General features: G+C 41.8%; 1 protein-coding gene across 1 annotated transcript; it reads right to left on the reverse strand.

The window, feature by feature from the left end:
* Window positions 1-21259: 21259 nt before the first annotated feature.
* On the reverse strand, window positions 21260-25988 carry LOC142045274 (BOS complex subunit NOMO1). The gene is made up of 5 exons (XM_075058577.1): window positions 25869-25988; window positions 23861-23962; window positions 23520-23639; window positions 22430-22522; window positions 21260-21500 (listed from the first exon to the last, which is right to left on the reverse strand). The coding sequence occupies exons 1-5, from the start codon at window positions 25986-25988 to the stop codon at window positions 21369-21371; spliced, it is 567 nt and encodes a 188-aa protein (XP_074914678.1). The 3' UTR covers window positions 21260-21368.
* Between the last annotated feature and the right edge of the window lie 792 nt (window positions 25989-26780).

Raw genomic sequence — 26780 nt, forward strand, 5'->3', positions numbered from 1 at the left:
TTCATTCCCACAAGCTCTTTTGATTTGGAATTGTTTTTTAAACTGGCACGTCTAGTCTGTGTATTAGACTGCAAGATAAACTAGCTACAGTATCTTGTGATAACATCCCGTACAACAAACATGCTGTCATCATAAGCCTGAGGATTTCTTTCTCTCTGATATGATTTGTTTATTTTGTCCTTGTCCTTGCAAGCGTAAATTACCCTCTTTGCAACTCTGTTATCACTGGAAGGTCATCACACTATTATCAGCCGCCATTCAGAGAATGCCAGTTGGCGGGTGAAGCCTTCCATCCATCCATCTAAGGAATGGGCGGGGTGGGGGGTGGGGGGATGGAGCGGAACAGGATCTAGAAAAGGAATTGTGCCATTTGAAAACATAATTCGATGTCAAACTGGCTCATATGCCACAGTATCTCAAATTTGTAGCTCAGATGTGTACTGTCCCATGACTACAGCCTTAGATACAATCATAGTTTTCATCAGGTAGCTAAGAACTCATTCATTCCATCATGCAAATTTTAATCAAGCATGTCACTGGAACATCAAATCTGGCTAAAACCAATTTGAAGCAGATATCTCAGATGGGATTTTCAAAGGCTCCAAGGAGTCAGGTGAACAAGTTCAAACAGGATTCAGTTTTATTTGGGAAACACTGGCCTCCCTCCCTAGCTCCAAATGCATACCTGCACTCAAAAGATCCCTGGCGATGGTCTCCATGCTGCCATCCCTTTACAGCAGCTCCTTCTAAATGAAGTGCTAGGAGGCTTAGCTAGAAGTTGGAAAAAATAGAGCTCAGGCTCTCTTGTTTCCTTTAACTAGAGATAAGCTAAACCCTAGGAATAAACCTGAAAGTGTTAAACGTGCTAGGAAAACATGTACCCAAAAAATTATAATATGTCATTAATAAGGATTAAACATATTAATAAAATTACTTGCAGTGTTCAGTCAATTGCTGGTATCTTTCATGTTAATTAATACTTGGCACTGTATAAATACTCAGACTGCATTTTACTCTCTTAAATTCATGTAAGACAGCTTCCAGAGCATTTTTAGGTAGCTGCTAATGAGAAATAATGGCTGTCTGAGCAAAGCACTGGACTAAGTTGAAATACAAGGCTTGGTTCCAGAATTTAAGAGTTGCCCATAATTCCCAAGAGGATGACTTTCACTCCAACACTTTTATTCAGACCCGTACCCAGTACAGATGGGCAAGCTTCACCACATACAGGAGTTCTGCCATACACATCCGTCTTTATCTATTTGCAGGACAATATCCTGTACTTGGGATTAGCCCCAGAAACCTATCAGTTCTGTGTGTATGCATATATAAATCTCTTTGGTGCACCTCTTCCACTCAGTAGAAAAGAGACAGGCTTAATTCATTTTTCAAGATCTAAATGCAAATTTGTGTCTTATCTGCAGACCAAATGCTGAAGTGAGTTTGTCTGGCATCTTCATCTCTCAATGACCACCATAGTAGCCCTCATTTTGGCACACGTTCTTTCCAGAAAGGACAACTGGGGCCTATTTAGCTTCAGTCTGGCTGCGTGGAATAATTCGTTTGGACAGTCAATAACGCTAGTCTCCAAAATGCCAGCCAAACACTATCAGAGGCAGGCTAAAATGCCTTCAACCCAGACTAAAACACTGGCTTCTTCACAACTGTGAAGTTCAGATATTCATTTAAATAGCAATTAGGCACCCTGCAGTAGTGTTTATGGTGGCTGCAGAATTACCTGACCTGTCAGATGGGAATTGTTGTCCCTGTTGACCATCTATCTTCACAGCTCCAGAGCTCCCTATCACTTGGGAACATTGTCTGCTTCTGTATCCAGGAATCATCCAGCTCCTGTTTAGGATTTCATCTGATATTTTCCCAGTTACATTGCAGATCACCTACTCACTTTACCAAACTGAAACAAACTGCCAGCACACTGCCAGATTCACACATTAAACAAGAGGGGTAACTTCAACTCCTTCCCTTTAAAGGGATAGGTGTTTGCTGTAGCAGTAAGATTTCTGAAAGAAACATGATGCTCGAGCTGATTATTTCATTTTATCCACTGAAAATTAAACTGTAACACTCAGGTCAGGCTGTCCTTAGTAGCCAGTCAAGATGCTCTGGCTTTATTTCTACAAATGCTAAAACAATCCTTCATTCTGCAAACTAGAAAAAACCCACAACTTTTCCATATCCTCCCTAGGTCATCAGGATTTTTTCTGGTCCTGCCAAGCACAGATGATGACAGCACTAGGCAGGTTATCATCACACTGTCAGAGATTCTTCAAGCTGCCAGCTGCTGCTACTTCAGCCTATTTTTCAATAACCACAGCTCATCCTGCTGCCTGCCAAAGCCTTCCATTGTTGGAACAGTCATTGCCGACTGGCAGGATTGCTTCAAGGAGGAGAAAGGCTTTGCTAGATGTCTGCTTCCCCCCACCTCAGAGAGGAAGGGCCATTTAGTGACAGGTCCCTGCCAGCCAGGAATGACTGGCAGGTTGCTTGCATTCCTCTTGAGAACAAATTTTGTAAATACGTGCTTAAAACTTGTAAGAGCCCACAAGTCAAAAAAGCCTAACAGTAGTTCTTCAAGTACAAGGGCAACTTAAGGTTAACTGCTTCCTTAATGTGCCATAGTAAAATAGATTTACATAAATACAGTACTTTGACTTTAAGTGGCACTCTTTCTTCTAAAATAGTTCCACAGCAGAGGAGACACGACCTTGGTCAAGCACCCTTCGAACTAACAGCATAGGAAATCTTTCAGACACAAGTTTCCTAGGTTCAGCTGACTAAAGGAACTTTCTCCCTACAGCAAGGAGGAAGATCAAACATTTGTTACAGGGGTTTGCTAAATAACAATAGGTTTTGTGAGCAACCACAGAAAGCTTGGCTAGGACTTGACTGCATTCGTACAGCCCACCCTGCAGAAGGGCCAACACGAGCCACAGACAAGCTTTTATACATAACACACTCAGTTTTACACATCCTAGGCTTTTAGAATATACCAGTCAGGCTTTTCCTCTTTGACTGTGTTTTCCTACTGCCTTCTCAGGCAACAAATGACGCTGCAACACAAAATGCCATCTTTTCCAACTCCCACCCTGGCTGGTTGCATGCAAGTTCTCATTTGAGTCGTTGCTTAGATTTCACTTGAAATCCAACACAAGGGTACGCAGAGCACATATTGTGTGGCACTGCCATAGAGTCATCACAGAGACTCTTTCTGAGTACAGGTGTTTGCTCTCTGTCAACATTTTTAAAAGAAAAATAAGGAAAAAATACCACAGACTTGCAGCAAGCAGCATAGCCCATCTTAGACAAAATCCTTGAGATAAGACCTTGATCTAGAAAACCACATCCTTGCAAGTGTTTCTTATTCACTGTCCCGGCTTTGGCTGGGATAGAGTTAATTTTCTGTCTAGTAGCTGGTGTAGTGTTATGTCTTGGATTCAGTGTGAGAAGAATGTTGATAGCACTGATGTTTTAGTTAGTCTAAACACTACTTAGCAACAAGTCAAGGATTTTTCAGCTTCTCATGCCCAGCCAGCAAGAAGGCTGGAGGGGCACAAGGTGTTGGGAGGGGACACAGCCAGGACAGCTGGGCCAAACTGGCCAAAGGGGTATTCCATACCATGTGATGTCATGCCCAGTATATAAACTGGGGGAGTTGGCCCTCGCAGGGATCACTGTTCAGGAACTAACTGGGTGTCAATCGGTGTGTGGTGAGCAGTCGCATTGTGCATTGCTTGTTTTGTATATTCCAATCCTTTTTATTAGTATTGATAATAATAACAATATTAAAATGACATTATTAGTTTCTTCCTTTCTGTTCTGTTAAACTATTCTTATCTCAACCCACAAGTTCTACTGGTTTTTTTGCCCCAATTCTTTCCCCATCCCACTGGGTGGGGGGGAAGTGAGCAAGCAGCTGTGTGGTGCTTAGTTGCTGCCTGGGGTTAAATCACAACACTCACCTAATAGCCCCACTGAACTCAGCAAGAGCAAAGTGATATATCAGGTAAGCATCTGCAGTCTGTCAGAACACACGGGATGCTACGGAATCAGTGTCAGGGTACACAGGCATCCCCAGACAACTTGAATATTCCCAGCATTAACAGCACGGGTTTAGGAATGGAATAAGGCAAATATCACACAATAGCCCTATTTGCAAAGCTTGAAGGGTCACCAAATGCTTTAACTGGTACGTACACCATACAAAGGGTTGGAAGCCACATCTCCCCAAGGACAGCAGCGGACACCTTCTGGCCATCTTGTGGGAAGCAGCAGCCCCCACACTGTGGAAAGGGTAGAAACCTGAGGAAAACATGCTTTCCTGAAGGAAAACAACTCATATACCCTAAAGCTTGCTGGTTCTTCCAACTGCGCCTGTTGGTCTAGCGAGAGATACTACATCTCCCTACAAACCTTGCTTTGCTATTATGTGGGCTGGATCTTGGGCAGAATAAAGATGAGGTTATCATTCTAATATTACAATCTTCCTCACACATGCCTTCCTCTGCTCTCAGACAGAAGGCTCCCTCAGTACTGAGCCACAGGGATCACTCGTACCTCAGCCCAGCCACCCTGTCCCACACGACCTGTCTGCTCCAGCCCCGAGATAACACCAGCCGCCATCTTGTGTGCCCACAGCCACGTTGAGGGATGAACGCGGAACACCGATTTGCAGGGGAGCTGGCTGTCATTAACAGCTCCAGGTGCCCTTATAAGCTGGGGGAGAAGCAACCGCACCCACACGGGGCCCTGCGCCTCCAGAGCACTAGAGGAAGGCAGCCCGGCCACCCCTGGCATGGCACCCACTGCAGCCCCCCACGTGCAGCTCCCCTCAGCCAGCCCAGCTGGAACCAGTTCCAGCCAGCTCCACAGCCCCGTGCAGGGGATGAGCCCACAGCAGGGCACTGAGGAGGTCCGCAGACACTCGCTCTGTCGGCTTTGTGTGGCAAGGTTTTGGTAAACTTGGGGAAGGTAAAGCAGCAGACAGAAGCAAAGGTGCCAGCGCGGGTTATATGGGAGAGCAGAAATAAAGGGAAAGATCTTCCCAAAAATCTGTGTCCTTGTCCTAAACGCTTAAGAACCTGCCTCCTTTTCTTTCAAGGCATCACCACCAACTCCTTCCTCTGATTCTAGAAGAGTAGGAAAACACTATTTTGAAGACTTTTCAGAATTAAAGTAGAGTATGTTTTGGAGCACATCTCCAGGAGACATAACTCCGTTTACTTTTAATTCCCCTGACTCCACCTCTGAACTCTATTCTTGTTTGGTTCCACTATTGAAAAGTATGCATTCCAGTAACTCCACATTATTTTTGCTTACACTATTTGCCTGAATCTAAAAGCACATTAGTAGGAGAAATTCTGATAGTTCTTATAAAAATTAAAACCCACACTCCTCATCCTCTAAAGGCTCAGAGCTTTCAATCAACATTCTGAATAATGAAATCTTGCTATCTCACTCCTTAGGGAGGGGAGAGTCAATGGCTTCCCATGCCTGTCAAGTCAATGCTCCTCCTGAACTGATGCACACTGATGCTATACCCAAGAGAGATGCACTACTCTTCAGTAGGAAGGAAATTGCATTCTCCAGTAGGATGAATTTCCAGACTAAAGAACGTGTCTAATTTTAATTTGCTACACAGAGATAATTGACTTTATACTGAAATTGCCATCATTTAATGTTTGTCATATTCAGCTCTCACGAGCAACCTGAGGAGTATAAATTACTATTCTCAGGTTTGATTTATTTGTATCTTTTCTGCTTACTACAAATGAAAGAGAAAAGTCTTTGGCCCATTCCCAGGGTGCACGTTGAGTCATTCTGTGGAAACTGTTTCACGTGTGACATATCAGGAAATCATGTTTGTACACCACATTTATTCAATGCTAACTGCAGAGATATTATATTATTCCTGCAGCTGATACTTTAAACAGGAATACCAAGGTGCAGGTTTTTTGTTTCGCCTCCAAATTCTTCCATGCTTTGGCTCTTCACTGCAGCTCACTACACTTACCTACTGCTCTTCAGCTTTCTGTTCTGCACACATTAACACCTAGTCATAAAAGGCTGTGCAGCATTAATCGGTCCTCCAGCACGGTCATACTCAAATATTGTGTGGTTCTTCCTACCACTTCAAGGAAGATCAGATGTGTTTTGATACTTCAGTTCTCATTGTATCAGCAAGGCTTTACTCTCCTTTCTTGAAAGCACTCAACACTAAAGATACTGCTTGGCTCGCAGCCACGTGATCTCATTGCAATCCTGAGAGAGAACATATGCACACTAAGGATTATGAAAAGTAATGACAGAGATAACAGTTGCTCTAGATCACAAGTGGCACACAGGAGATCTTTCTTTTAGATAACAGCAGGTCAAGATGAAACACTAACTTTCTTTTTCCCCCTCTTAGAAGTTACATTTTAAGCCTTGTGTGCTGCCTGGGATTCATCCATAATTATATCCTACTAAAATTCCACTATACTATCAAGCTGCCCTAGTTCTCTGTTTTGTGGCATGTATTATTACTGTGCCTATTAAACAACTCTTCTGCTTTGAGACCAAAAGAACAGGCAGAAGGTACAAGGCAGGACTTCTGAGAGATGTCGCTAAAAACCCTTGACTTGCTGCATAGGAATTGTGAATATCAATTATTTACAAAGGTCTAGGGAGTACCAGGTTATACATACTGCATAGAGAGGTTTGGGAATGGCAATACGGCTCAGCACAAATTGAGAGCCACTTGGTAGTACTTCCTGCTGGAGGGCATATGTCATCTCCACATGGCAAGTCATGAAAGTGTGAAATAGGATTGTTACGATCTCCTGCCCCCCATTCTGAAATAATGATAATGAAAATAATCTATTCCTCACTCCTCCCAGGAACAGCAAGACTTGAAAAGGAACAAGAAGAATATTAAAACAAAAAAATACCGGGGAAGAAAAGTGATTTTTCAAAGTTAACTCCAAAACAGTCTGCAAGCCCAAGCACTTAGCTTGCAAGTGCATTTTCATTTTAGCAATAATTAGATCCTCAGTCAAAAGAAGCAGTATTCAACAGAGTAGCACTCATTTACGGCAATTGCAGCACAGTGTAAAATAGCACCTGAGGAGCTCAGACTGACCAGTAAGTTCAGAGCTGAGCAAAAGAAGCCTCAGAACACCGTTTGCAATGAGCAAGCTTTCTCAGTCTTACAAAGCCCTGGAGTTTGCTACGGACTCTTCCTTGCTTTCCAACTCATCTCCATACAGACACAGCAGACTCGTGGAACAGGTCAAATAAGACACACAAGACTGCTGTTCTGTTAAGCTTTTGCACGAAGTGCTAAGCCCCATTCTTTCAGGGGGAAAGTAACGCACTATCTGTAACAGAAAGTGCCCAATACCAGTGAACAGCATCACAGTAACTGCAGGAACTGGAAGCCAACTCTTCTGCTATTACCCCACTGATGGCATCTACGTCTGCTCCCACACACAAATGTGCCAAGGCATAATGCTATCCTCAAAAGTGACAAAGTACCTGGTGGGAGAACTTACCTCGTTATGCAGGAGAAGGCCTTGTCTCCTCCTCTGCAAACTCAGCTTGCATTGCAGCCTTCCAGCGTAAAGCCTTTCTTCAGGACACCCAGATGGAAAACCTCTCATCTCACAAGATTTAAGTCTTTTGGCTGAAAGGTTTTTTTGTTTTACAGCTTTAGATTTCTGGGAGCGTAAGCATGGCCTTCTCCCATGGCACGGGAAACTTCTCAGCTCTGTTTCTACAGGGATGTCAGCCATAGCCAGGTCCCTCCACTGCTGCGGGCCCCAGCCATGCTTGTAGCTCCCAAGTTGCGTCAGTACTTCCTTTCTCACAAGCTAACCCTAAATCAAGGCTTTACTTCTCTGCGGGCTGGGCCTTTTATATCAGCCCACAGCCACAATACATCTCACTAACGAGCAGGGCTTTGCCCTTGGCCCCTTGCCCTGGGCCATATTGTGGCTGGGGAGCTGCTGAAAGGTGAACAGTCCAGTAAAGCTGCTGCCAGCATAAATTTAAGCAGTAAAGCTATATAAGCCAGGCTATTTAAAAAGTGGGGAAGAGGAGGGTACAGGTGATGTTCCTTGGAGATATTCATCAATAATCAGGGAAACTTTTCTGAAGCAGGGGATGTATATTGTTCCTTTTTGCATGTATGCTGCTGGCCAGCCTAGGAGGCATTTACTGGAGCATATGAATTGGGGCTTATATTTATTCTGCAGAGGGGAAAGAACACATTCGGTAGGGGATCTTTCTGCTTTCAGGGGTTTACACGAGCCTAGTGGTGCTGCAAAAGAAATACTGCAGAGCAGGCAGAGGCCCTCTCCCCCTTTGCAAGACTGACACTGGCAGCTAGATAGCCCTGCTAACACCACGTGCACTGCACATACCTCGTCACAATTTCTCAGGAGGCTACTAGCACCCATGCTCTAAGTAATAGCCTGTCTGGTACTTTACATGCTATGAGCTGCAATAAGTCTGTCTGGCTATTTATCTCTTTCCTTGGTTAAAACATCCTCGTGGCTCCAACAGGTTTCAGAGATCTGGTTTTTGCTAGTCCTACTCCTAACTCCAAATACTGCATGGGATTATTGTTATCTGCAGCTGCAGAACATGTTATTGTTGTCAGCTGAGAGGATGCTCACAGTCACCTGACTGCAGTGTATTGTAGAGACATCTGAGCTCTATAAAACTAATTCCCTTCAGTACTAGTAGCTTTTTAACCTGGGTGCTGTGAAGCTACCATCCCTGTTTTATTTATTCAGGTTTTCCTGTGCTGAGTTCAACACTGCAGCAGCTAATTCACAGCCCAGGTCACTGTGTCTCCTGGCTTTATGAGACTTTCTTGAGATACTGAGATCCCCTTCACCCAGTCTAGCAGGGAGGAGTGACTGGAATCTGAATTAACTCCTGCTCTCCAAATGAGTGCTTCAAGTGGCAAAGGTGAGACTAGGTGCAAAGGAGTGGAAAATATTTCAGGGGAAAACTGAGGAAGGTCTTATTTATGTCCTAGCCTGGAAAAGGAATGAAAAAAATTTCCAAGCTCCACACCACTGGAGGGTTCTGGAAAATTCTTTCCTGCTCAGACCTATTTACCTTACTGATAGATTTTTCCCTGAGGAGGGTGAAGGACGAGGCAGCAAATTTCTGCAGGGAGAGAAGCTCGTTTCTCACAATGGCAAAGACATACATGAAGGACCCCACTGCCTGCCAGGAATGCCAGGTGTATCACATATCCACCTGAATTTCTCAGATGAGACAGCTGGCCTGCATAAATGTGAACTTTCAAGAAAAGGCTTGGCTCACTGCAAAACATTCTGGGTGCTCTGGCTGCAGCCATCTGAATATATGAGTTTCCTTTCCAGGAGAAAGACCTGGCAATTTCAGATTTCTTTCTGTTATAATGTGAAATGAAAAAAATTAAAATCCAGCAAATGAAATTTCCAGAAGGGAAATTTTTTTTAGGCAAATACAAACCTGCTTTTATTAAATTAAAAATTCTTGTTCCATTTTTTTAAATTTTTATATCATTATACTATGAAATTTACTATAAAAGATAAAATGAAAAAATTATTTAAGAGAAAAAATTGACTCTATCAGTATGTTTCTTTATTTCCAGTCTTTTAGAATGTGTTTTTATTGAAATCAACACTTCCTCCTGTGATTTAATCCATCACAATTTTTTTAGATTCTTATTCCCAGTGTTAACCAGACTACTTAGCTTCTGTAGAAAAAAATGTGATTACATGCCATAAAGTCACATAGTATTTTCATCTGGAATATAAATGGAAGTAACCTTTCCAAACAGAATATATTAACATATGCTGGAGAATCCATTGGTTATTCTGAGACCTCTTTCTTTCAGTCTTTAATCACTAAACCCATCATTTTAGAGTCAGTTTTACAAATGGCAAAAGGACCAACAGCTCTCTTGAGAATGTGGGGTTTTTTCTCAATCCAGGCAAGGTCTCACAAATGTGCTATGTTCTAGTAATTATTTTTTAAGCAGAAATGTCATCCCATTACCTAAAATGATAAACTAATCTGATTCTTCAGAATTCCATTAAGCTCCTTGCAAATGAAATAATCCTCATCTGAGAAGTACAAATATGCAGATGGCTTCACCCTATTCTATCTTATTCTTGCAAACAGAAGGAAATTAGAAGAAACCAGAAACTAACAAATATCCTCAGGTGAGATTTGCAAGACCTTGAAGAAAATGGAGAACCACATCTGTTGCTCTTCTGATATGGAGAACAAAACTGATACAATACACCTAAAAAGGGGTCATGTAAGGAGAAATGAAAGGAAGTAAGTTGTCAAATGATCAGGAGAGCTGTATGATCATGTTTTTTAAAAGACCAACTCTCTGTGCTCTATCTTAAATCAATAAAGTTCAACCTCCTGCCTTTAGAAGATGCAAAACTAAGGATTTCAGTGGCAATATGTGCTTTCTTTCAGTCCATTTTCCTAGATCCCAGAAGCACCATGCTGTCTTCTTGAAGGTACATCCAAAGGCTTCATCCACCAGAAGTCTAAGTGATGTGGGAGTGTGGATCCTCTAGCAGGGAGCAGCTACCTGGAGACTGGGTACTGCAATGTTCAGTGAATGTGATGTGGGTCTTGACCTCTTTGTATCTTGGTGGCCATTGTATAGACTATGCACACTTGAATTTCCTATCGTCTTTTATCTGTCTGATCCACTTAGACTATAAGGCCTTTGGGCCTTAGGTAGGGACGCTTTCTTACATAGATAGGCAAGGTGTCTAGAACGATGGGGCATTAGAACTTCAGCTTGGCTTTCAGAGAGCCTTCATACTTCAGCTAATAAATAAAAATAACAATTTGGGACAATGTCCATGCCATTTAGCACTAAAAATTGCCAAATTTCCAGTATGTTCTTGTAAAGCAGATTAAAAATTTCCTTGTTCTTGACATGACCTTTTTCTGAAAAGTGGTAATAGAGTTTGGAAGCTGGGACTGTTACGTACCTTACAGCTGTGGAGCAAGTGAATATGAGGGATTCCTGAGGCATTAAGTATGTGTGAAACCAGTTACTGGATGTCAGCTGTAGACTCTGACATTTAGTCTAATTATTAAAGAAAATATTTCCGCAAATAAGATTAATAAGACACAAAGAATTAGAATTTACTTAGTGAGTTTTTTTAGGTAAAGAATGATTTTAGATGCAGATCTGGGTTATATTCACCAGAACCAGAGTCAGAGTTTGGATACCTGAGAGAGAGCGGCTTAAACAATTCAAGAAAAAAAGCACACAAACCAAGGGAGATCAGAAAAGTTCTGCAGAATTGTAAGCAAATTCACAAAGGGGCTGGAAGCCATAGTTCACAGGTAACAGCTCAGAGATGTCTCTAATGGCTGAACAAATTGAACCCGATGAGAGAGGAAGATGTGGAATTGGGCTCTTCTCTCTCCACATAAGAGTAAAATGTAGTTTGTGAATTGACTAACACTTGAACATGAAACATGCTATAGAAAAGTCAGCATTGAATGACTTTGTGGGACAATTCTGTACCGGGGACATAGGATCAGCAGATGGGAAGTAGCAAAAGTTGTCTGATCTAAGGACCTCGTATGAGACAAGACAGCAGAAGTGCCTCTCAATTCCATCAGCGTTGCCATTTCTGTGTCACACACGAACTCTCAACCTCTGGGAATCACAGCTGGGAAAGATGGAGCCACTGGATTTCTTGGCTTCTCAGTGGGGTATTTCAGAGGAAGGAAGGTTGCATAATAATGGTAGTGTTCTTACAGTAATTGCCCAGCTTGATTTGGAGAGAACTGCTTCACATCAGCACCGCTCTCCTTAAGCCCAGCTTAATCAAAACTAGGTTAGCAGAGGACTTTTGGCTCCATTATGCTAGGAGCTAACTCTTCCCCTTCTGGACCCCACTGTCTTTGTGCAGGTCAAGGAGTTCTCTTGACTTGCCCTTGATTTTACGTAGTGCTCAGCACTGCAATGTTCCCACCAAGGCTTCCATCGTCCAGATTACCATCATCACTATGGGGAGGATCTACAACAATCTGAACAATAAGGTCATGACCAGTGAATACAGATCATTGTCCAGCCTTATCTAATGTTGTATCTTGAGCATATGTAAGAGAGCTTAGTCCTCTAAGAGAATATCCATGTCTGTAGTCAGAGTTACACATCACCCAATATGTAATCAATGCAACGTGTTTGCCCCAGTTTATCTTGCATAATATCATAAGCACTGACTACCGTTGCTTATTTATATGAAATTGCATTTTTTAACTTGATTCGACACTGTACTAGGTCTCTGCTTCCCTCCCAGCAACAGCACATGGTACGGAGGAAGTTTGATTTGGAATAGAAATCTATGTGTTTATATAGATCAAGGCAGAGGTATTATTTCCTATATAAAAATTAATGAATGCAATAATCACAGACAGCATTCACTACCAGAAAGAACATAGGCTCATTGACCTAGCCATAAGCTCAGGCAGGGCTTTATGGATGGAGTTTTTCACTAATTAGTTTGATAGAGAGAAGAAACACTGCACAGCACAATGAGGAATAAAAGCTAAATAGCCAAGTATGTTTGTGCCCTCATCTTTTGTCTTCTCTGCCACTTCCTTCCCATATTTATTCAGCTGATATTTAAATGGCTGAAGACTATAACAAAGAGGAAGCCTTCTAACTGTGTAGGCCATCTTTTCTTTATTGAAAAGCTGAGCTTTTTAAGTATTTTGCTTTTTTTTCCCTGTAGAAGATCTGTATACGTAGCTAAAGTGCGACAGAAACTTACCTAAAGGCTGAAGACACAAGTCCACATCTGAGCCTGGACCTACACAACAAACATTTTGCTGGGGCATAGCCTCAGTCGTCTGGAGAGATCATGCTTGCAGCTTGGTAATAGGTGTTTGACTACACAGTGCCCTTGTGGCAATGGATGCAGGAAGAGCACAGCTCATTTATGTCATCTATTCTATATATTTAAGACACAGCAGGGAGGGCTGGTACCAGGTTTCAAGGACCAGAAGCAGAGATTTTAATTCTGTAATGAATGTTATATTCTTATTTTAACTCCTGCTGCTTGATTTTCAAAGCCTAGAGTACCCCCACTCCTGCTTTGAGAAGTGGCTCTGGCAGGATTAGGAGGCAGATGACCTGACTTGCTGCTGAAGTGTCTGTGAGCGTTGCTGGAACATCCTGCCTCAGCATCCCAGTCCCTCAAAGGGCTTTTACAATGATTTCCACCTTGCTTTGTGAGCTGTCAGTCAGGAATGCTGAAACAGTCAGCTCTCATACTGTAGCACATGGTAGAACTTCCCTGATGTGGGCAAACAGGACAAAGTGTCCTAAGAAGTCAGCATAAAGAGCGCTGTGAGACCACAGTTCTGGGCTTAGAGGACCAAAGTGTCAAGAGATTTATTTAGGTACCCGAAAATGCAACTAGGTATTTATTAGATACTTTGCAGTATGTAATTCTGTAATTTTTATTAAAACCCTGTGAAATAACACCCTTGCTTGCCTAAATCCTTTTAGAAATTCCATCTCTTAGGCACTGAAATACCTCTAAACATTGGCCTTCAGTGCTGTAGGAAGCCAAGTTACAGAGAAAGATAGCAGCCTGCTCGTATTTCAAGGGAGATTAAGAAAATGTCAGTGTGAAACAGCAGAGCATCCAGCTAAGATGATGATGACCACTGGGCTAACCATGTCCTAGAAGCCTCTTACTCTCTTATAATGAGAAAAAAGAAAAGAAAAAGTGAGCAAATAAGGGTAAGTTAGGTGTCTAATTCAGCTGCCAGTAAGGACAAATGCCTGTATTCAAGATTAAGTCACTAAATTTATTGAATATTCATGTTTAATGAAGTAGAGGGTAAATCTCTTGTGTTTTTATTTAGGGCTTTGTGATGTACATACAGATCAGATTCAGTACTGATGATACTAATCACCCCATCTTCCCTCAAGACCTATGGGTAGCTGTTGTCATTTCACATAGTTATTAGCAGTAGTATGTCTGTTTCTTGCCATTTCTCCCTTCTGCAGTGCTGCAGTTCTGTAATGTACCATGTGGAAATGGAGAGAAGAGATTTGTTTTGTCTTTTCCACAATACCTGAACTGCTCCATACACACAGGTCTCAGCCATGGTTCTGAATCTCCATGAACCGAAGTGCCAGTTCATAAGAGCTGGAAGTCATTCCCAAAGCACCATCTCTTTTTGGTCATCTTCTACCCTGGCGCTCACCAGAAATGAAAGGCATTGAAAGCAAAATTGTCACTTTCCAAAATCCATCCATAGTATAAAAAGTGAAATTCATGGTCTTATCTCCCATCCTTCAGTCAGTGCTCACTGCTCAGAACCACCACGGCATCGCTTACTCCATTCTCACACCTGGACCACAGAGAGGCAATAAAAAAATTTACTGAGGAGGAAAGTAAAAATACAAACACAATCACAGACAAGATTTATACAGCTATAAACATGAAAAGTAACATGTTAATATGGTTTTTTTAAAAACTTGTTTACTTTGTGAAGTTCTGACTTTATTGTACATCAGCAATTCCACATCTGCTCACCATGACTTGAGATATCACTGGTGGACTGCGCTTTGTATGAGCACACATAGCTGCATGAATCCTTATTAATATAAGCTTACAATCCTTACAGAGCTTGTTTCAGAGCTGAAACTTACTAGTGAAAATTGATCTGTCCTTCACTTACACCAGAAAGAAAGAGTCCCCCATCCTTGTACTCCGCAATTGCACCAAGCCTCCCCAAGGATAACAGTACATACAGCTGGAGTGCAGAATAGAAGGAAACATGATTTCTGATTTTAAATGCCTAAGCAAATTTGCATCCAATTTCCATGCTTATTAAAACAAAATAATTTTTCTCTCTGCACATAAAGGGCTTCGCTCCTCTAGTGACACAGAGAGGGCTGTTTCAGATAGGCTGGGAATCGCAGGTGCTGGTTAAACTTTGTCAGGCCTGTCTGCAGAGCAGAAAACAAACCACCCAGGCCCCAAGCCTGCAGATGTGCACTTAATGAACTCTTGAGTTCATCTGCTAAGACAAATCATCCATGTCTGTCACACATCACATGTATTGAGGAAAGGGGAGAGGAGAGCCAGGGCAGCATCCCGTCCCCTCCTTCCGGAAGGAGCAAGCCCTATGGTACAGAACAGAGCACATGAACGTGCTTCCTAATGACTGCTGTGGAAAACACTTTAATGCAGCAAAGACTAGAGACCATAGAAACAAAATAGTTCCTTTTCATGTGTTTCACTTAAGCCCCTATTAGTTTCTTTTGTGCCAGAAAGTAGGAAGGCTTGGAGTGGGAATTTGTCAACGGTTTACCACAAATCCTATGCTTTAAAAAAAAAACCACAAAATCATGTAGCTAGACTCAGTGTGATGAGAGACCTGTGAAGAAACTAGAGTCTTTGTGATGGTGATTTAATTAGTATTGATAAAAATGAGAATTAAAGGAGAAATCAATCTGCTGACTTCCACAGGCAGGCAGTAAAAAACAGGTTTATCTTTCACTGTTTATTGAGCTCTTCCATACGATAAATTCAATAATGGTCTGGTGGGTGTTTATGTATATGATAATACATCATTGGACTTAAAGTAAGCATAGTCTTAGACTATGAAGGTAACAAATAAGACTTCAGACAGCATCATGTTGCTAAACTCAAATATTCCCAGAAAGACAGGGGGAGAGGAGGGGGGAGAACAAGGAAAAAGTGACACTTAAAGCAAACAGAGTAAATAATGCAACCATCTTGATCCCAGTAATAGCAAACAGTTAAAAGTGATAATGGAAGTTACTGGAGTAAAGCAACAATGTATCAAATATAGACAGAAAGCAATTACAAAAGGTATAATAGAAAATTGAAAGGACAAAGCTAGCTGATGTAAAAAGCTCACAAAAGCTCTGTAAAACATTCAAGGGGAAAAAGTTGCACTTGCTAATAATAATCCATGAAGGCCCAGGGAATGCTAATTAGCATAGACCTGCTTTTCATTTGTACAAGGACGTATGGGCCTGTTCCAGGTTTAAATAAATGACAGAGACTAAACTCGTTAGTGTTCTTTTAAAAGTAAAAAAAAATCTTCAGAGTTCTGGCATCAGTCAGTAACACACCAGAAATAGACTTACTGGATTTTAAGAGACTTTCAGAGATTTTCTAAAGCCACCAGTCTATCTGCAAGGAAAACATGACTTACCACATGTAACATGAACCCACCGCTGAGTGCGATTTGAACCAATGCTGTTGTGGTCAGCTCAGGAAATTTGCTACCTTTCAGGCCTTTTCTACATCACTCATTTTATTGGCTCTACCTTTGCAAGAAGCCCAATTTAAATTACTTGCAGACTGGAAAGAACAGAAATACAGATACCACACAACACAGGGAATACCGAATAGGAGGAAAATTAGACACCAATCATCTCAGGGCTCAATTCCACATTCAGCCTCAGCTTTTCTGGACAAGTCAGTCCAGAAACTACTTTGACGCCTAATAGGATTTTCAAAGCCACCTTACCTACCAGTACTTAGTCCATGTTTCCTCATCACAGGGCTGAGAAGGGTACTCATTACTTACTAAAATTGCTAATTCTACAGTTGCCCTTTCAGTATCTGAAGAACTAAATTCACACAAAGAAGAACAGCAGCAGGAATCAAGTTGTGGTCTCAGATGAGTGATGCTGAAGGCCCACAGCCTTGCCTTCTTATTTTCACAGTATGGACACATTTGCTGATAGAAAGCAAAGTATCTAAGGATAACACCATACACAGTATTGAACTGCTGTACCAGAGGATGGCATGTTTGCTGTCAGCCTTGACTGAATTAATTTTCTTTTCTTTCTTTCTTCCTTTGGTGAGTTAAAGAAGTTGGCAAGGATCACAGCTATTCTGCTGTGTAAAAAGTAACCTGGTAGGAGGTGGGGAGCCTCGGTCAGTATCTCAGCACATAAAGCAGTAACATTCATTTTAGAGATTTCCTCCTGAAATCCTACCTGCTGTAAGAAGAGAAGCACTGAGCTGGCTGGCATGTTGGGCACTTCACCCTGTTTGGCCCCAAAGAGATCTACAGACCCAATCTCACACTACGTTATCATTTTTCCCCTACATGTCCTTAATTAAGAAAAAACAAATACTCAGCCCCAAGAATCGGATTCATACAACTATGTATCTTCAGTAGTGCAACTCAGCAAACACTGAAAGTCAGACTGTAAAAATAAACACAACAAAGACTATCAACTATGAAGAAACCTGTGCTTCTCCACCCTTGCTGAGAATGCTCACTTCTCTGTTTTAAGATTCAAGTATTTGTTTTCTTCCTTTTAAGCACATTTGTTTTTTAAATTCTTTAACAACATGGTTGCTTATGCATCAAAAACACTTGTTCTTAGAATCTGGCAGCCATCTAATAAAGATGATGCCTTAGAAACTAAGCTGAACCATCTATAGAGAAATTTTAAAATTCAGTATTGATGCATTTCATTCTTAAACAATAGAATTCTGTGCATCACTGCAACCAAATATATGTAATATTCATTGTTGCTTTTGATAGAAAAATCAAATAACATGCAACGCCTTCTTTATCCGTAGGACCTTACTCTCATGTCCAACAGAATTCAGTCATCTGCCCACATTTAGCTCAGCAAGCAAATGAATTAATCATTCTTTCACTATTGTGCCTGCAAAAAAATAGTAAACACTGAGCCTTGAAAGTTTTCTAGTAGGAGTCAACATCTAAGTGTTAGTCCCATTATACATTTATTCTCTGTATTAAGATAAAGTAATTAAAGATGCAACAAGCTGCTTTAACTGACTGTCGTGGTTTAACCCCAGCCAGCAACTAAGCACCACGCAGCCGCTCACTCACTCCCCCCCATCCAGTGGGATGGGGGAGAAAATCGGGAAAAAGAAGCAAAACTCCTGGGTTGAGATAAGAACGGTTTAATAGAACAGAAAAGAAGAAACTAATAATGATAATGATAACACTAATAAAATGACAACAGTAGTAATAAAAGGATTGGAATGTACAACTGATGCACAGTGCAATTGCTCACCACCCACTGACCAACGCCCAGCCAGTCCCCCAGCGGCGATTCCCCGCCCCCACTTCCCAGTTCCTAAACTAGATGGGACGTCCCATGGTATGGAATACACCGTTGGCCAGTTTGGGTCAGGTGCCCTGGTTGGGCATGAGAAGCTGAAAAATCCTTGACTATAGTCTAAACACTACTGAGCAACAACTGAAAACATCAGTGTGTTATCAACATTGTTCACATACTGAACTCAAAACATAGCACTGTACCAGCTACTAGGAAGACAATTAACTCTATCCCAGCTGAAACCAGGACACTGACATTTTCAGTAAGAAACACTAAAAAGGCCAGTCCAACTGGTACTGAAGTCTTGATTTTAACAGCACAAGATTAATTGCAAACCTTAGATATGCAGAGCAAATGATGCCTAAATATTCAACGCAGGAGAGTACAGAAGGTAATCCTAAACCAAATCCACCATTTCTGCACTGCAAAGCACTGTAACGCAGTCACGCTGTATACAGGAGATCCGCTAGAGCTACCTGCTGTTACACCAACAAGGCAGAGCTGTCAGCACCCCGGGTCTGTGGGTGAAGGTCTGTGAAGACTGCAGAGGTACCACGTACCACCCTGGTACCTGGGCTCAGCAGCTGGAGGCTGGAGGAATTTGCCCATGCAGAGCACCATGTTCATACAAATATTCCCTCCCAGTGCCCCAGTCAGAGTGTTCACGGCTAGCGTGCACACACCTCAGTCTATCCTCACTTTATGCATGTGGCTCTGGGGATTTGAGAGACCACATTGTTGATTCTTCTGCTTGGATCTATGTATCTGATTACTGGTTTCTAAATATAATTGGAGAGAGTGATTTCTTGGCATTTAATTCCGCTTCAGAAAATTATCATCTCATGCGTCAGTTTTCTCCATGTTCTCAAAGAGCACCATGACTTCTCTGCCAAGTGAGAAACTGCAACCTACAGTTTTTGTTAGGAATAAACACTTCAAAAGCAGAATAAACCTCAAAACACTGGGCTGGAAGCAAGTAGGCCACCAGTATGCTGCAGAAGGCAAAGAACAGAAAATTTTGAGAAGAGACGTCAGGCAAATCCTAGGTTTAGAAGCAAGCACAAAATTAGCAAGCATTAACACTTTTTTTTTTCTTTTTCTTTTTATTAACAGCATTTCCAATGTTTAAGATTATCAGCAAGTCCCACAGTTCAGAGGTCAGAATATCTGGTACTCCCTCAAGGCACATGGACATGTGCATTTCTTCCTCATACATTTCCCCAAAGTAGCAATACCTTTCTTAACGTTCACCAGCTTAAAATAAAGATGTATTGAAAATGTACAATTTATTCTAAGTCTTACAACACTTTTTTACCCCATATATTGCATCACAGCAATATAAAATTCAAGGGCATTGAGTAGAGAACATGATAGTTTATTAGAGCTTCATCTCAAACTCTATACATACATGCTTTTCCAACATTCTTCATTTTTAGTATTATCTTGTAAGAATTTCCCTCAGAGAGATCAGAGTGATCATGGAACAAAGTTTTAATTATTTAGGCCCAAAGTAATGCAAAATACCAACAAAAATAGCATAAACCTTTAGCATCCAAATTTCTAAGAATGGTAGGGTTTGTAAGCTTAAATATTTAAATGTAAAGGGACTTCATTTCAAGTACTGTAAAAGAGAAACATTGCCACTTACTGGCAGTACCAATGTCTTTGCAATATTTGTAGGCATTTATGTGCCTCTTTCAAAAGCTCTATTAACCTTTATACTATTTGTCAATAAAAAGCCCCATTAACATTTAAACTGTGTATGTCCAACTGCCTACTTCAAACAAGAATCAAAAGATAGCCTGTAAGAAACAGTTATTTATTACAGAGTACATTATTGGGACTATACACATTGATGATTTTGAAAAGCTCACATTTCTTAGAGTAAAAAACAAAAAGTAAAAAAAAAAAGTAAAGGGAAAAAAAAAATCAATCACCAATTGGCAAAAAGGCTGCACATGGCCTGAGCAGGAGATGTGACAGCCACACAGGTGAATGGGTGTCACTGAAAACAAAGTACAGCTTTGGAAAGAATAGTACAACCAGCTGGAGCCACTTCAGGAATACTGGAGGTCTAAAGAGATCACACTGTATGTGAAACTGAAATTTAAACACTGCTTTTGCAGTGAGAACATCAGAACTTAACTGACCTTAACAACTAGCCTTACCTGATGTTAACAATTTGTCTTCATTGGGCAAAAACTTGACTTTAATCAAAGATAACATAATCATTGGGTAAGAACTGAAATCACAGCTGTGCAGATGACAGACTCTTCAGTCAAGCTGCTGAACTGGAAGTGCAAAAGACATAATTCACCAGTTAATGTGTGTCCCCCAAAACTGTTTCAAGCACCACTGACTTAGTGAAATCCCTATATGCTGCCTCTGTAAAGTAGGTATTTCAAAAGGTAAGGGAAAATGATCCCAAAATCTAGAGACAGTCTATTACCACTGCTTTCACAAGTCATTAACGAAGACAGCATGACCTGTTCCACTGAAGAGAAAAAAAAAAAAAAGAAAAAAATCATTAATTGTCTTCAAGTATGGGAGATGGACTCACAGTGACAACAGAGGCATTCATTTCATTACTTTGCAACAAGGAAATCTACAGACTCCATAGAAAATTTACAACTGTCCTGGGTTCAGCTGGGATAGAGTTAATTTTTACAGGAACCTGGGAGGTGGGGGGCATAGCCGGGGCAGCTGACCTGAACTAGCCAAGGAGCTATTCCATACCATGTGACATCATGCTCAGTATATATATAGGGAGCGGGCCGGGGGGTGGTCTCTTCTTTCGGTGGGGGAAGTGGCGGAGCGTCGGGTCCCGGGTGGTGAGCAGTTGCACTGTGCATCACTCTTTTTGTATACTCGTTCATTAGTACCGTTGTTGTTGTTGTAATTCCTTTGTGTTGTCCCAGTAAACTGCCTTTATCTCAACCCTCGAGGTTCCAGGTTTTTTTCTTTTCTCTCCTCCGTCTTCCCCCCATCCCACCGGAGGGGGGCGGGAGGAGTGAGCGAGCGGCCGCGTGGTTCTTTGTTACCGACTGGGCTAAAACCACGACAACAACCAAAATGGAGCTAGGGTGACAAATGGCACACGTGTAGCAACAACAAAAATGTAAAGTCCGCAAATTCATCAAAAATGTTTTTTTAGTGGCTTCACTTCCTCAGGCTCCAGTTTGATGGAGCACCACTTCATGCAATCACTCCTTCCATTTTACGTCCGTCTTGTCTTCTGTTTTTTCGTTTGTCTCTTTGCATCCTCCGAGCCACCTGTGTCAGAACCTGTCTGTCCAAGAGCACGTACTCCTTGCAGTCGAGTTGTCAGCTGTAGCAATAAGGGAATAAGCTGGGCAAGAAAAAAAAAAGGGGGAAGCAGCTTGTGGTTACAATGGTATATATGGTCTGAACAATAATGTCCTTTAGACCTACGCATCTCCAAACAAACAAACACAATCTACTGCATAAATGGCATATCTACAAAGATATAAAAAAAATGGCACAAATCTTGGGAAAGAATCAAACCAAACTTCTGGGAATTTCTGATAATCAAAACCTAAAATGATTGCCACTAACTTTTTTTTCCTGCAGTCATCTAGCCAGGAACAGCAGTTTGAATCCCGAGTTTAGAAAATGGCAGCTATTTTCAGTGGAGTCACTTTCAGTAACACTGTAGAAAATCCTGGAGAATCCCATGTTCTGTGCTGTCTTACCCAAGTTTGAGAGGAAATCAAACTGCACAGATAAATTTCTTTATCAGCAAAACAGAAATCCAGTCGTATCAGAGAAGACTAGAAGAGCATGACTTGTTAACAAAGACAGAGGGGGTTATATAGTAGGTAGTTATATTCCTCTTGAGAGCTTTTCACTAGGGAGGGTGTAAAGCTAGAGACCAGACTCAAGGATTTGCAAGATTTCTTCCAGTCTGATTGTTCCTGAAGCCAATAAAATAATTATTTTCATTCCTACTATCACTGAGTCTGGTTATCTGAATTTGAATGATGCTGTACTGGGGTTTTTTTCCCAGAGCTATCAAATGAGAAGACAAAATTCAGAAGCGGCACAGGAACTCACCTTCACACTAAGTTTTTTTAAAGGACAGTAGTTGTCCAAAAACTTGGCTACATGGTAGCTTTTCTTAAAATGTGTCACATAAGGTGACTGCTGACTGCATCTCTGTTTAGATAACCACCTCAACAAACCCTTACTTAACACACTACAAAGTATTCATTGACAGGACAATAATATTTGGGTAAGACAAAAAACCACATGACCTACCTTATCATGGTTGTAACCAGCCAACAACAGAAGCAGCGTCAGTGGTAACGCGATGTAAGATCCTTGGGCAATATCTTGTTCAGGCAGCTTTCTCTGAAAACGGTGGGGACCGTGGATTTTTTTTTAATCTTTTTTTTTTTTTTTAAACAGTCATTTCAACTATGAAATCCCTCAGCTTTAAGCAATGTCAGCAATAGGACCATGTGGCACATCCAGGCCTTCCCATCTGACTTCCTCCGAAGTGCTGCTCTAAGATTTACTTTACCTTCAACTTCAAAGCGGTCCCCTTGATCAGATTCATTCATCTGTTACCTTCTTCTTGGGGTTTGCCTTTTTTTAAAGTTAATTTACCGATGGTCAGCCTCCACTTTACAGTCAACCTGGTGTGCTTTGATTTACCCATCACAAGCTGCCCAAAACTCTATGATCCCACTGATAATACTACAGCAGCCATACTAGCGCAAAATCTTTCAGGCACATCTGCATCCCTCATTTATAATTGCCATTTCATGTTTCCCTCATATTTTGCTGGCATCTGAACATGCAGTGATGCAGAAAAGAAATAGATCATTCAAGTATTACAGAACAAACTTCTGTATTACACTTCACTAAATTGACCGCACTGTTCAGAAGTGCAAAAATACACTTCTCTCTCAAGGGCGACGTTTTCCCCTGATGCTAGTTCAAAACCCCTCTGCTTTAGCCTCTACCTCAGCTCCAATAACTAAAGCTCTCTTTCTGGCCTGGTGATACTTCTTTCATATACACAGAAGTCTTTAAAGGAATTCTGACAACAATCCTATCTTTGTCCTTCAGCCCCCAGTTACTGCAACCTTTCAGTTAGTGTCACGGCTACAATCCCTTCCTGAACTCCTTACTTGCCTCCCATAACATACCAGGTTATTACATGCCTGCCTGATGCCTTAAATGTAGCCAAATCCAAATTCATAGTCACTTTAATGCCTCTCATAAACCTCTTTATGTTTACATTAAGAGAAAGTTTGGCCAAGACGACAAAATACATGAAGGCTATACTACCAGACATTGCTCTCAAGATGAACAGTTGAGCATTTAAGTACTTTGTACTTACAGTGGGACTGAAGATCAGTGTAACGTGTTTATGATATCCTATAGCAGTGAACGAAACTTGAGGCAGGGTATAGTCATACTGTGATTTAGACAATGTAGAATCCAGGAGCACCACATAATTCTGTGGGTAAAAAATACACTCAGTCTACAGCATCAGTAGCGGTCTGAGACAAAATCAGATTTAAAGGCAAAAGTCAGTTTAAGAGACTTCAAATCTTCTGAGACACTGGTCACTCCAGCATGAATACAGTACTGCAGGCGCACCAGAAATAACACTTCAGTGTCCTTAGAGAAAAAAAAAATTAAGTGACCTAAGCTAATTTTATTCAGCAATATTCTTACCTCTCCATCTCGGAGCAGTGGTGGGAAATGGAAAAATAGGGATAGGCCTAAGTTGACTGTGTGAATTGGGTTGTCCAGATTTTCACTTTTGTAGAGCTTCACCTGTGAGGGAAAGAAAAAAGCACAAATCGGGTATTTCTGAGCCTGCACCACAAAAGGTATTTCAGACATCCCACATGTTAAGGGGTAAAAGCACTTCAAAACTCATCATGTGTTCTATAAACAGAAAGTTGTCAAGTAAGAACACCTGGAAGTGTTCTAATCTGGGATGTGAAAAGTCACAGAAACAGTCTTTTTACAGAACTTGAAATCATTTAGGAACAACTGATGACTGACATTTTCACATAATCGAGTGTATTAACAGTAGCCTGTGCTATGCATTAACCAGAACAGAGTAATTCTTTTAAATAATCCCAGCAGTTGCACAGGAATTTGCAGCTGGGGGTTGTTTCTGTTTCTCCAATAGGCTCATTTTGTTTGATTTCAGTTTCTCAACATTTATTTAACAAGCTAGACATCCTCAAGCTACACAATAGGCCTGAAGTCCTCAGCAAATACAGTTTGCTCAGAAACCAGCATAATTAAAGGAGGGGTTGTATCATAGTCAAATAAGGCTGGTAGGGGCAGCAGCACCTCCTTACATGAGGCTGCCTGGGCACACAAACATTTATCAGCCGCTGCGCCTCCTCCAGAGGACACAGTGAGCAAAGTGATGGTTTTTGTGGACCACTCTGAAGCAGCCTTCTAGCATCTATACCATTGCTTGTAAACCTCTGGATCAGATATTTGCCAAGACTCAGCTCTCCTTGCAGGCAGAGCCCAACTAAATTCTCATTGATTCTGCTCAGTGCTACCATGGTTGCAGCTCAAACCACAGCTCACCAGAGCATGTCCAGTTGTTTCATCAAGCCCACACAACCAGAAGGGACCAGACTGTGGTCACAAAACCGCTTGCTTGTGTCTGCATCAAATCTTAGCACATCTTTCAAAGACAAAAATTTCTGCCTTGAAAGCAAGGGTGATGACACGCACCCATCAACAGGACACGAGCATGACATGCAACACAAGACCCAACCTAATATGAAACAGGTACAGGCTTGGATAACTTCCATATAATCAAATTTTGACATCAATTCCTATTTGCTTAGGCTGAACTGCAAGGGTCTAAATTTCCCAGAAAGATGGGAAGCTTGCTCAGGTGCTCTTCAGTAAGGTGATACATTTTCACTTCACACCTGCTCTAACTGTTGGATCCTTTGGATGTCTCCCCAAAAACGCAACAGCTTAGCAATGAGATCTTGGCAGGTGAGATGCTAACAGACTAGTCTGAAAAAAATTCAGGCGTTGCATTTATATTTGTAGGTAACATTTCAAGAAGCTTTTAAACCTGAAAAATGTTACTTTAACTCCTACCACACTAACACCTCTTGCGGATGCTTCCAGCATTTGCACCCTAAGCCAAAAGGATCACAGGTGTTTAGCAAGCTTTTTCAGATCACAGTGTCGTCTTTTGAATTTTTAAAATTTCAGCTTTACTATTTGTCTCTTACACTCTCTTATAACTGTACTTTTAAATTCATGTGTCCTATGGTATCGTTGCATTCGTACAATGGCTTCTTGGTAGCAGACAAGCATGTTAAAAATTTCAGTTATTTCAGGAATTAATGCAGTTCTCTGATACGGAAGACGCATTTCACCCCTGGTGTCTTGCTCTCCCTAAAGACAGGGCATCCCTAGTCAGGGAAGCAGACCCAGAGATGTACAGGCCAACCTGAGAAAGTATTTCTTAAACATGCTCCCATGAAAAATGGAAACATCAAAACAAAGCAGTCAGGAACACTGGAATCTTAATTCTATCTGGAATTCAAATACACCTTCATTAAAGTATTAGTCATAATTTGAATTAAATGTATGCTCTGGCTACTGAACAATTTCCAGTGACCCTGCTGAAAACCATTGGGAAACCAATGGCCAATACACTTGACAAAGATGAAACACTTGAACTTACACATAACGTGGAGAGATATTCGGAAGATGTAATTACATTTCCACTTAAATCAAACTGATTAATTTGCCGGAACGCTATAATATTAACATCATCAATGTCGCTGTTCCCAACCTGCAACATAAAACACAGTCATGTTTCTACCAACAGAGGAACAGTCAACAGAGAACAGTTAGCATAACACAGACATTGCTCACAATTTTAAACAAAAAGTGAACTTTGTTCTATACTAACAACATGGAAACTTGAAGGCTTTCCAGTTCCAAGTACTTTTCCTCCAGAGTGCACAGCTCACAATTACAGATTTGTGCATTATCAGCACAAGGCTGATGGCATTAAGTTAAACTAAACATGGAAGAAGTATCAAAAGCAACAATTATTTTGGAAGAGGCTGAGTTACATACAAAGGACTGCCTGATACCTGAACATTGGTCAGATATGTTTTTCTTTCATGAAAGTTTCATGAAAGCTTCACCCCAGGGAGTCCGGCAAAGGCAAGCACCGAGCACCGGCCTGGGGACGGACTGACGCCCCGCAGGAGGTGGGGCCGGGGCCGGGGCCAGGGCCGGGTGGCTGGAGAGCAGCAGTGGCCGTGGAGGGCAAGGTGGGCAGGGGTGGGTGGGCAGTGAGCCTGGGCAGCAAGGACAGTCCCAAAGCCCGGGCTGTGGCAGCAGGGGCACAGGCGGCAGCGTGGGGAAGAGGTTCCTCTGCCCCGCTGGGCCCAGGGGGGGCCGTGCCTGGGCACCGGCTGTGGGCTGGGGCTGCCCAGGTCCAGGCAGGCACGGGCACCGTGGAGCGAGGCCAGGGGAGGCCCCAGCCGGGCGGGAGCTGGGGCGCCGGAGGCACGGGCAGAGGCCGAGGGCACAGGCTCTGCTGGGCCTGGAGAAGAGGGAGAGAGCACAGGGGCCCTCGAGC

Source organism: Buteo buteo, chromosome 27, assembly GCF_964188355.1.
Source record: "Buteo buteo chromosome 27, bButBut1.hap1.1, whole genome shotgun sequence".
Lineage (NCBI taxonomy): Eukaryota > Metazoa > Chordata > Aves > Accipitriformes > Accipitridae > Buteo > Buteo buteo.